Here is a 12,500-nt window from a genome sequence, read left to right as displayed (position 1 = left end):
TCCCTTAGCCGCTATTCACTATCCCTACTCACTATCCCCTATCCGCTATTCACTATCCCCTACTCGCTATCCCCTATCGAATATTCACTATTCACTATCCCCTATTCACTATCCCCTACCCCAATCCCCTATTCACTATCCCTATCCCCTATTCACTATCCCCTATCCTCTATTTCCTATCTCCTATTCACTACTCAGTATTCCCTATCCCCTATTCACTATCCCCTATCCGCTATTCACTATCCCTACTCGCTATCCCCTATCGAATATTCACTATTCACTATCCCCTATCCGCTATTCACTATCCCCTACTCGCTATCCCCTATCGAATATTCACTATTCACTATGCCCTATTCACTATCCCCTACTCGGTATCCCCTATTGAATATTCACTATTCACTATCCCCTACCCCAATCCCCTATCCCCTATTCACTATCCATATCCCCTATTCACTATCCCCTATCCTCTATTCCCTATGCACTATTTACTATCCCCTATCCCTTACTCACTATTCCCTATCTCCTATTCACTATCCACCTACTCCCTACTCAGTATTCCCTATCCCCTATTCACTATCCCCTATTGACTATTCACTATTCCCTAAGCCCTAATCGCTATCCCTTACTCACTATTCCCTATTCACTATCCCCTATTCACTATCTTCTATCCCGTATTCACTATCCCCTATCCCATATCCCCTATTCACTATCTCCTACTCACTATTCCCTATCCCCTATTCCCTATTCCTATTATTTATACAACATGCTATCCTCAGGACTATGTCCTACTCACTATGCCCTACTCACTATGTCCTACTCACTATGCCCTACTCACTATGTCCTACTCACTATGCCCTACTCACTATGTCCTACTCACTATGCCCTACTCACTATGTCCTACTCACTATGCCCTACTCACTATGCCCTACTCACTATGTCCTACTCACTATGCCCTACTCACTATGCCCTACTCACTATGCCCTACTCACTATGCCCTACTCACTATGTCCTACTCACTATGCCCTACTCACTATGTCCTACTCACTATGCCCTACTCACTATGTCCTACTCACTATGCCCTACTCACTATGCCCTACTCACTATGTCCTACTCACTATGCCCTACTCACTATGCCCTACTCACTATGTCCTACTCACTATGCCCTACTCACTATGCCCTACTCACTATGCCCTACTCACTATGCCCTACTCACTATGTCCTACTCACTATGCTCCTGTCCATGTTCCCTAAACCCTAAATAAGAGTGGATAAGTAATTGTTTCACAGACGTATGTATGTCTCCCCCTGCTGTATGACTCAGTGTACTGCACTTCCTCCTGTACACAGGAAAAAGACTCGGGTTTAATGGCCGAATAAGAACTTTAGTGCATTAGCAGCAGCGCTTTTATAAACATTCTTCAGTCTTTACACGTTATTGTTAATTACTGCGCGTGTTTCCGTGTTTACAGCAGTATATATAAATATATATAAAGGCGGTGTTATTATTGTCCTGTTTAAGGAGCTGCAGCTGAAATGTCCTGATAAATAAACACACCTTACAGGTACAGTACACTTTATTCACCACACACACACACACACACACACACACACACACACACACACACACACACACACACACACACACACATTTTATGGACTTTGATGTGTAATTACGTGTTTATTAAAGCTAAACCCCGCTGTGCTGCTTGCTTTGGGCTACAGGTGCTAGCTGTTTTTAGCATTTTAGCAAGCTGACAACTTTCAGTCGATGTAACAGATATTTTCTTCCACATTAACATGTCACATTAGATTTTTAGTAAATGTTTAATCTTCTTGTTGCAGAAGAAAAGCAGGAACTTGATCCAGATTAGTTATATGCGTCATGTCGGAAAATGCAGTTATCTGAACCCACCTGTATTCATACAATTCCTTCATACCCGACACGGATTGGCTACTCTTTAACCCAAACACTGCTTTGATTGGTCAGTTTCACCCCACGGTTAACGCAGACGCGATCCTAATGGCTAATCAAGTCGTAGGAGGCGGGACTTGTCGAAATGTGGGTAGGAATAATAACACTGACTTGTTTACATGTTAGCTTTAGCATACAGAAGCTAGTTAGTAAACTGCAGAATGTTCCTCAGATTAACATTTTATTACCATTTTAACTCCGTACGCTTAGTTTATATGTAGATTTTAAACTGTAAAGTGTTAAATAAACCGCTTTTATAAGTCGACAGACTTTAGTCATTTCTACACATTTTACCCCAAACATTTAAAGCACTGCTTGATGTTGTGTTTCCTTCACTGGGGCACTTTGTCAGGTTCTTGTGTCTCCTTCACTGGGGCACTTTGTCAGGTTCTTGTGTCTCCTTCACTGGGGCACTTTGTCAGGTTCTTGTGTCTCCTTCACTGGGGCACTTTGTCAGGTTCTTGTGTCTCCTTCACTGGGGCACTTTGTCAGGTTCTTGTGTCTCCTTCACTGGGGCACTTTGTCAGGTTCTTGTGTCTCCTTCACTGGGGCACTTTGTCAGGTTCTTGTGTCTCCTTCACTGGGGCACTTTGTCAGGTTCTTGTGTCTCCTTCACTGGGGCACTTTGTCAGGTTCTGCCCCGACCAGGACACCCCACAGACCTGCTGTACCACAGTGTGGCTCGTGTCAGTCACTCAGGACCTTACACTGGTCTGTAACAGACCTGCCTGTCCTCCTGATGCCCCACAGCTCTGATAGGGAGCAGATACTCAGTGTTTTTCACTGCACCTACCAGCTAATGTTCAGCTGATCAGTGCGACATCATTAACACATGACTGGTGGAGATGTGATAGACCTGTCCACACAATACTACATGACTCGTTACAGCTGATTTTGTCTGTTTCTGCTCTGGCGATTTCTCCAGATCTCTGTGGACATGCATGTGGACTAACATCCTGTAAATCTGTTCTGTTCTGCAGTTTAATGGACGACTTTATAAAAACAGCAGAAGATCAGAGAACTCCGGTTTCTCCCGAGGTGTGACACATTGTGGTTTAACACAGACACAACACACAGACTGTATGGTGTTGAGTTTGGTGTGTCTGCTTGGGCATGCTGATGTTGTTTATACTGATTGTGTCTTGTCTTGTTTCAGGACACCAGACAAGTACTTAAAGGTAAATACCGTAGTGATGTGATGTGATAATGTAAACTCTCTGTCTGTGTTATAAACTCTGTACTAACTGACATACTGAGGTAAAAGGTTGTGTTATTGACTTCCTTTCTACACAGAATCAGCCACTCCTGTCCCCTTAAACTGTGTGACACTGCGCTCTAGTTCCACTCCATCCTTGTCCCCTTGTCCTGCTCTTGGGGGACCTGCAGTTCTGCCTGCAGGTGAGAGCAATGAAAAGCAAATCACTGTGACAAATGGACAGGTCCCTCCTGCGTTGTCTTTGTGGCACATGTCGCGTGAAGTTCCACCTCGTTTCCGGAACCATCAGGAGCCTAAAATCCTGCTGAAGAGGGGCCAGTCCTTAGATGGTATTTCACCATTACTGCACACAGTGGATCAGTCGAATGCAAGCACTACACAGCGTTCAGGTGGGCAAGTAATTTAGTACACAAAGTCTCTACTAGTCACCAAAATAGACCCTTTTAGTCATCATATTTTATCATGTACGAATGAGGGATTTAACTCAAATGAAACTTCTATAAAGCTTAATTCAGCTCTATTTTGTGAGGGTTTTTATTTATTTATTTTTTGACATCTTGACATAGACCTCATCTCACCACTTTTCTACTTTTCCTGCTGTCTTTAGCTTCTTCAACTTATGCAAATTCCACATGCGGCCCGGGCTCCGGAGCACCGCTGCTATCTCAGGGAATGGATAAGGTCGTAGTAGATGGCTCTGACCTGCAGGCGTGGCCATGTATTGTAGACAGTAGGAGGCAGAACGAATCTATGAACAAAGCTTCATGGGAATGCAATCAAAGCATACAAAAGATCCAGACAGAACAGGTGGAGCGTGATGTCACTGCAGATGTAAGCAATGCAGAATCAATCTTCTGTTCCTCCTGTGAAACTGCCTCGAATTCAGCAGATACAGAAGGCATGCAGGAGAAGATACAAAGTCAGGATGGAGGCCAAAGTGAAGACAACATGGTGGAAAAGGAAACGGGACCAAAGCAAGCAGAAGCAGATATTGCCGACGGCTGCAAAGAGTTAAACGTGGCAGTGCAGCTTCCTTCTTTCAGTTCAAATCTAAAAGCCTTAATTCCTGGTACGTGTCCTAGTAGCACAAGTGGAGCACTGCTGGAGTCTGGAGAAGTTTGGGGAACATCTGGGGAAAGCCAAGTGGGATTAAAAAGCACTGGGAATAATGGAGTCAGCCACGAGGTATCTCAGTCAGTCTGGGAGGAAGATAGAGGTGGGTTAAAAACCCAGGCAGCTACAGTTAGGCTGGGTGACGTGCCAAACGACGGCAGGAGTGAACAGTTAAATGAAAGCCCTCAGGGTTGTTTACAGGACAGTCAAATTATTGCAAACAATACAACAGCAGCAGAGAAAGTGACGACTGAGCGAGAGCAGCAGGGCTCAGAGTGTGAGTCTGCTGGCCACAGGAGCAGCGAGGGGGGGACGTGGTCTCACAACTCCAGAGCTCAATCCTCATGCACTGAAGTGACCTTACAGAGCATGCTCAGTCGAAATGATCTGGATCCCAGAGTACTTTGTAACACTGGTTGGGGGCAGACTCAGATCAAGCAGAGCATAGCCTGGGATTTAGAGGTGGAGAATAAATCGGGTGGAGACTGGACCGAGCATACACAAATCGATACTAACAGCCCCAGCTGTCCTCCGTGGTCCAGGGATATGCAGGGCCAGGTAAAGGGGGGCAGGAGCCAGAGAACGGGGAGTAAAGAGGACGAATGTGAGGAGAAAACAGATGGTGAACAGGGTGCCTTAGTGACAGGGAGGGGCAACAGCTGGGTGGAGGCGGTCGAGGATGAACAGGTAGGAAGGTGGGATGGGAATAGGGGTGGTAGTGGCCAGCAGAGAGAAGGGGACAGGGGCAATTGGGGCCTAGGAGACACTCAGTGGGGGGAAAACAAAAGTAGAGCTGGACAAGGTGAGAAGTCTTGGGCTTATTCTGAGGATGAGGGATGGAGAGGCAAAAAGCACCAGGGATGGGGGGACAATCGCCACCCGCAACATATCACAAACAATCAAGCTGCACCGAAAGACCCGCAGCAGCTACAGCAATCCCAGTCCCAGCTCACGCAAACAAGAGGCTTACAGGAGTCCAGGGATCCATCCTCAGGCACAGGGGCATTGAACCAAAGCTCAGGATGGAAACCCGGTCCCATTCCACCCATGTCTTCTGCCACTGAGCTGAGTGGGTGGGAGGAGCCCTCACCCCAGTCCATTAGCAGGAAGATGGAAATTGATGATGGTACATCGGCATGGGGCGACCCAGCTCACTATGACAAGAGGGGTGTGAACATGTGGGAGAAGAGCAACCTGCCACAGAGGGGGCAGTCTTCTCAACAACAGCATGAGTCCATGGCAGAAACCACCCTGACCAGCAGAGACAAGAACATCGGTTAGTGTCAATTAAATGTAGTGTGTTAGTGTTAGACACAGTTAAAGGGGGGGTGGGGGGGTGGGGTGAGTAACAGGGGGGTAAGTAACAGTGTGATTAGTAACAGGGTGGTAAGTTACTGGGTGTTAAGTAGCAGGGGGGTAAGTAGCAGGGAAGTAACAGGGGGGTAAGTAACGGGGAAGTAACAGGGGGGTAAGTAACAGGAGGGTAAGTAACAAGGGGGTAAGTAACAGGGGGGTAAGTAACAGGGTAGTAAGTAACAGGGGGGTAAATAACAGGGTGGTAAGTAACAGGGTAGTAAGCTGTTGTAATATTGTCAGTTTGTACCTCACTAATCATTCCCTTATCCTCAGCATGGGAACAAAGTGCTGGTGCTCCTGAACAGGTCACAGACGACAACAAAGCAGGCTGGAGGAAGCCCTTTGAAGGTTCAGGCTGGAAGGATCCAGAGGAACCTAGAAAAGGGGCAGGATGGGGCACCTGCTCCAGTTCAGCTAAGACTGGTAAAGATGCTGGTTGTGTCAAACCCAACTCCCTGAGATCTTTCCTCTCCAACCCTAAAACCCTAAAACTCATTTGTTTTAGTTCCAGCGCTCTGATCTGAGCTCTGTGACAACCTGAAGTGTTTTAGCTCTACTGTTGGAGTACACTTGAAGATCTGCAGGGCTGATCACTGAATTCCTAGCTTTAAATTCCTACCCTGAAGATCTACCACTCTGTTTAGTTTCTACACCAGAGGTGGCAAAAGTACACACATCCTTTACTGAAGCAGAAGTACAGATACTCACTTTTTACTCAAGTTAAAGTAAAGAAGTTTGGGCTCCGACATGTACTTAAGTAAAAAGTCACCGTTACTCCTGTTTAGTGTCATGCTGGTAACTGGATGCCATGTTATATATACATATATGTGTGTGTGTGTGTGTGTGTGTGTGTGTGTGTGTGTGTGTGTGTGTGTATAATTTTGGAGTGTGCTGATGGATATTTGTGTTCATCAGCCACAAGAGTGTTATGAAAGTCAGGCACTGATGTAGGTGATGTAGGGTGGAGTCAGCGTTCACATTCATCCCAAAGGTGTTCAGTAGGGATGAGATCAGAAAACAACCACATATAGCAGGAAAGGTCAGGTGACCCAATACTTTTGGAAATATAATGTATACCAAGTGTATCACCAAGGCCATATCCCAAACTGTAGGGAGATTCCAGCTCTGTGCTTCAAAACAACTCAAAATTATTGTGTTGTTTTACAAATGACAAAATTAATGTTCATTAAATTAAGCACTTGGTGTTTTTTGGGTTGACCCCAGGGGCAGTTCTAGGGTTTCATCTTTAGGGGGTTTTAGCCCTCAGTGAGAATTTAAAACAAGAAGAGTTCTATATTATATATTATATGACAACTCTGGTAATAAGAATAGTGACATTTCACTGCTTTTGGTTGCCGTCTTTGCGTCTTTCCGCCGATTAACGTTATAGATAAACGCCTCCAGCTCTGACTGCGCGTGCACGCTGCGCGTACCTGTGCTTCTCCGTTCTAATAAAGCAGACAGCTGAAGACGCACGTGTGAAACACTACAACACACGCGTGTAAAAGCAAAGTAAATAAAATCGCTCTTGGATCAAACTGATAAATAATTTTCTTTCCCATCGACGACACGTCCTGCATTTTAACGTCATTTTTATTGTTTATTTATGAAAGTAAAAATGATCCTTATAGTTTTAGGGTGGCTGAGATTACAGACAGGGGGCTGAAGCCCCCCTAATAAAGGGCTAGAACCCCCCCTGGGTGACACAATTCACAACGCATTCGCCAGGAATCCTTTGTGACGCCGATTATTACAAACATCTCCCTCATATATGGCCATGTGTGTTCAGGAATGTCCTCGTTGTTAGTTACTTTAACATCGGTGACTCCCTCTGAATGAACATTAGCCATTCCTTTTGTAGGCGCTGCTCATTGTTAGCTCCGCTATCCTTAGTCTATGTCTGATAGGCAGTAAATAATACAGTACACCAGTCACATGGGGAAAAAGCCGCACAATGATGGGATGATAGGCTGGAAACAGCGTCCAATGAGAAGGAATAATACTAAAAGTAACGAGTCCGTTTGGGAAATGTATGAAGTAAAAAGTACAGATATTTGTGTAAAAATGTAATGAGGAAAAGTCAAAAGTTGTCCGAAAAATAAATAGTGGCGTAAAAACTGATACCAGAAAAATGTACTTAAGTACAGTAAGGAAGTATTTTTATATGCAGTTTGTATCTGTGTCTCTCGGGACAGCTTCAGCTTTACACAAGCTGCATGCTTCTGTTTCCACAGGTTCAAAATCTATGCAACATGGCTGGGGTGATGAAGGTATAAATGCTTCACGCCATTCCAGTTGGGAGGAGGAAGATGGTGGTTCAGGCATGTGGGGCAACAGGTCTCAGGACAACACTTCCTCCTTTTCTTCTGGGGTTTGGAACCAAGGTCAGAGTGGCAGGAGAAGTGGAGCAAAGGTACACAGATAAAGCTCTAACATCGTATTGACCTGGTGGTCTCTGGTTCTTAGTGATTTATTCTAGCATGTTCTTTCTTCACTCAGGTTCCTCCTAAAGGACATGTAGGAGGTTCCTGGCCAGGTTCCATAACTCGTCAGCTGTCGAACATGGGGATCGCGGTAACTCGTTTATCTTATGATATTGTATCATAGTTTAATTCTAATACAAACTACATCTTTATTTCCTGGATGTAAAGTGTGAGAGGACATTCGTCAGACATTTAATACACATGTACATTAACATGTTAGGATGAAGATGTGGTCTCGGCATCAGACAGGAGCAGGAGAGGGATGAATGACTTTAATGGGGACATGAGGAAGGGAGGAAGAGGAGGAGGAAGCTTTCGCTCACACAGCTCTAAGGAACCGGTCATGGTAGGACCTCTCATATCTGTGGGATGTATAAATATCTATAAACATGGTGTGAATAAGGATATAAATGTAAATACAGTATGTTATGGATTAGCTGTAAAGGAGAAACTAGGTGACATGCTGCTCATTTAGAGGTGAAAACTCTCCACTTTCCCCCTAATGAGGTCCTTTATTTATTTAGCAGTGAGTTTACAGGATCAGTAACTTACAGGACTTACTGCATGTCTTACTGATTTATTTGGATGCGTTTCTAGTGTTCCAGAACACCAGAACACTATAAGCCCAAGCCATAACACTATAAGCCCAAGCCATAACACCATAACACCATAACACCATAATGCCAGAACACCTGAACGCCAGAACACCAGAACGCCAGAACACCAGAACGCTATAAGCCCAAGCCATAACACTATAAGCCCAAGCCATAACACCATAACACCATAACACCATAATGCCAGAACACCTGAACGCCAGAACGCCAGAACACCAGAACGCCAGAACACCAGAACACCATAATACCAGAACACCATAAGCCCAAGCCAGAACACTATAACACTATAAGCCCAAGCTATAACACCAGAACGCCATAACACCAGAACACTATAAGCCCAAGCCAGAACACTATAAGCCCAAGCCATAACACCATAATGCCATAACACCATAAGCCCAAGCCAGAACACTATAACACTATAAGCCCACGCCATAACACCAGAACATCATAACACCAGAACACTAGAACACCATAACACCATAAGCCCAAGCCAGAACACCAGACCACCATAAGCCCAAGCCAGAACACCAGAACGCCATGACACCAGAACACCATAATACCATAACACCATAACACCATAAGCCCAAGCCATGACACCAGAACACCATAACACCATAAGCCCATAAGCCCATAAGCCCAAGCCATAACACTATAAGCCCATAAACCCAAGTCATAACACTATAAGCCCATACGCCCACGCCATAACACTATAAGCCCATAAGCCCAAGCCATAACACTATAAGCCCATAAACCCAAGTCATAACACTATAAGCCCATACGCCCACGCCATAACACTATAAGCCCATAAGCCCAAGCCATAACACTATAAGCCCATAAGCCCAAGCCATAACACTATAAGCCCATACGCCCAAGCCATAACACTATAAGCCCATAAGCCCAAGCCATAACACTATAAGCCCATAAGCCCAAGCCATAACACTATAAGCCCATAAGCCCAAGCCATAACACTATAAGCCCATAAGCCCAAGCCATAACACCACTACCATGTATCACAGATAAACTCACATGTTCTGGATCATCAGCAGGTCTTTACTTTCTCCGTACTCTTGCCTTTCCATCACTGTTTATTTTGTATTTCTTTGTGTAAGAATTCTTGCTGTTCCAGTCACCTTTCCTCTTGGGGATTACTAACGTACAGGACTGACTGTTGACCTCACTGTAATGCTGCACTATAAGGTGTTAACATCATATGCTAATGAGTGTGCTGTTGTTTCATCATACACACTTATTCCTTATAGACAGATGTGTTTAATAGCAGTAGCTCTGCACATTTAAGAGGAATGCAGCAGCCTGGTGTGCGTCACATCAATCCTCCCCCTGGGGTACGAGCACAAGTGCCTCAGCCGTTCCTCCCTCCTCAGGCAAGTCTCGTGTCATTAATTATGGTTTAATGTGTAATATAACCTGTATATAAGGTTTAATGAGTAATATTATGAGTAATAACCTGTATATAAGGTTTAATGAGTAATATTATGAGTAATAACCTGTATATAAGGTTTAATGTGTAATATTATGAGTAATAACCTGTATATAAGGTTTAATGAGTAATATGAGTAATAACCTGTATATAAGGTTTAATGAGTAATATGAGTAATAACCTGTATATAAGGTTTAATGAGTAATATGAGTAATAACCTGTATATAAGGTTTAATGAGTAATATTATGAATAATAACCTGTATATAAGGTTTAATGAGTAATATTATGAATAATAACCTGTATATAAGGTTTAATGTGTAATATTATGAGTAATAACCTGTATATAAGGTTTAATGAGTAATATTATGAATAATAACCTGTATATAAGGTTTAATGAGTAATATTATGAATAATAACCTGTATATAAGGTTTAATGAGTAATATTATGAGTAATAACCTGTATATAAGGTTTAATGTGTAATATTATGAGTAATAACCTGTATATAAGGTTTAATGAGTAATATGAGTAATAACCTGTATATAAGGTTTAATGAGTAATATAATGAGTAATAACCTGTATATAAGGTTTAATGAGTAATATAATGAGTAATAACCTGTATATAAGGTTTAATGAGTAATATAATGAGTAATAACCTGTATATAAGGTTTAATGAGTAATATAATGAGTAATAACCTGTATATAAGGTTTAATGAGTAATATTATGAGTAATAACCTGTATATAAGGTTTAATGAGTAATATTATGAATAATAACCTGTATATAAGGTTTAATGAGTAATATGAGTAATAACCTGTATATAAGGTTTAATGAGTAATATAATGAGTAATAACCTGTATATAAGGTTTAATGAGTAATATAATGTGTAATAACCTGTATATAAGGTTTAATGAGTGTGGACACTACAGCAGCAGATTGTAGTGTATTGTGTGTAGCTTCCTGTCTCCTGGACCAGTGTATGTTGTTTGTCCAGGTGAACCCGATGTTCCCCCCACAGCTCTCCCCTCAACACTTAGCCATGCTCAGTGGGATACACCCTCATGTGCAGCAGGTCCAGCTGGTAAATACATCTACATCAGACCTTTAATGTCTCACTACACTAATGTGGAGCTCACTACACTAATGTGGAGCTCACTACACTAAGGTGGAGCTCACTACACTAAGGTGGAGCTCACTGAACACTAATGTTGAGCTCACTACACTAATGTGGAGCTCACTGAACACTAATGTTGAGCTCACTACACTAATGTGGAGCTCACTACACTAATGTGGAGCTCACTGAACACTAATGTTGAGCTCACTACACTAATGTTGAGCTCACTACACTAATGTGGAGCTCACTGAACACTAATGTTGAGCTCACTACACTAAGGTGGAGCTCACTGAACACTAATGTTGAGCTCACTACACTAATGTGGAGCTCACTACACTAATGTGGAGCTCACTGAACACTAATGTTGAGCTCACTGAACACTAATGTTGAGCTCACTACAGTAAGGTGGAGCTCACTACACTAATGTGGAGCTCACTACACTAATGTGGAGCTCACTGAACACTAATGTGGAGCTCACTGAACACTATTGTGGAGCTCACTGAACACTAATGTGGAGCTCACTACACTAAGGTGGAGCTCACTACACTAAGGTGGAGCTCACTACACTAAGGTGGAGCTCACTGAACACTAAGGTGGAGCTCACTGAACACTAATGTGGAGCTCACTGAACACTAAGGTGGAGCTCACTGAACACTGAGGTGGAGCTCACTGAACACTAATGTGGAGCTCACTGAACACTAATGTGGAGCTCACTGAACACTAAGGTGGAGCTCACTGAACACTAAGGTGGAGCTCACTGAACACTAATGTGGAGCTCACTGAACACTAAGGTGGAGCTCACTGAACACTAAGGTGGAGCTCACTGAACACTAAGGTGGAGCTCACTGAACACTAAGGTGGAGCTCACTGAACACTAGGGTGGAGCTCACTGAACACTAAGGTGGAGCTCACTGAACACTAATGTGGAGCTCACTGAACACTAATGTGGAGCTCACTACACTAAGGTGGAGCTCACTACACTAAGGTGGAGCTCACTACACTAATGTGGAGCTCACTGAACACTAATGTGGAGCTCACTGAACACTAATGTGGAGCTCACTGAACACTAAGGTGGAGCTCACTGAACACTAAGGTGGAGCTCACTGAACACTAAGGTGGAGCTCACTGAACACTAATGTGGAGCTCACTGAACACTAAGGTGGAGCTCACTGAACACTAAGGTGGAGCTCACTGAA

General features: G+C 43.5%; 2 protein-coding genes across 7 annotated transcripts in view; both read left to right on the top strand.

Moving 5' to 3' along the window:
* The window catches only part of LOC113653753 (interferon-induced very large GTPase 1-like), an 859,689-nt gene that overhangs the window by 713,674 nt on the left and 133,515 nt on the right, over positions 1-12,500 (top strand). The window lies entirely within an intron of this gene.
* LOC113664072 (trinucleotide repeat-containing gene 6B protein-like) overlaps positions 1,330-12,500 on the top strand; it is a 21,074-nt gene continuing 9,903 nt past the window's right edge. For 4 of the 5 annotated variants that reach the window (XM_027179677.2, XM_027179676.2, XM_047816240.1 and 1 more), the window contains exons 1-11: positions 1,330-1,562; positions 2,953-3,010; positions 3,129-3,150; positions 3,266-3,577; positions 3,796-5,577; positions 5,931-6,080; positions 7,892-8,070; positions 8,157-8,231; positions 8,361-8,486; positions 10,014-10,136; positions 11,185-11,271. In XM_027179677.2, the coding sequence (XP_027035478.2) occupies positions 2,957-3,010; positions 3,129-3,150; positions 3,266-3,577; positions 3,796-5,577; positions 5,931-6,080; positions 7,892-8,070; positions 8,157-8,231; positions 8,361-8,486; positions 10,014-10,136; positions 11,185-11,271 (2,910 nt within the window). In that variant the 5' untranslated portion in view covers positions 1,330-1,562; positions 2,953-2,956. Of the gene's footprint in view, positions 1,563-2,897; positions 3,011-3,128; positions 3,151-3,265; positions 3,578-3,795; positions 5,578-5,930; positions 6,081-7,891; positions 8,071-8,156; positions 8,232-8,360; positions 8,487-10,013; positions 10,137-11,184; positions 11,272-12,500 lie in introns of all 5 variants that reach the window. The other variant, XM_027179675.2, reaches the window with a different exon arrangement.

Source organism: Tachysurus fulvidraco, chromosome 7, assembly GCF_022655615.1.
Source record: "Tachysurus fulvidraco isolate hzauxx_2018 chromosome 7, HZAU_PFXX_2.0, whole genome shotgun sequence".
NCBI classification, from domain to species: domain Eukaryota; kingdom Metazoa; phylum Chordata; class Actinopteri; order Siluriformes; family Bagridae; genus Tachysurus; species Tachysurus fulvidraco.
Note: the sequence above shows the minus strand (reverse complement) of the source record. Positions and strands in the feature narration are given on the sequence as shown.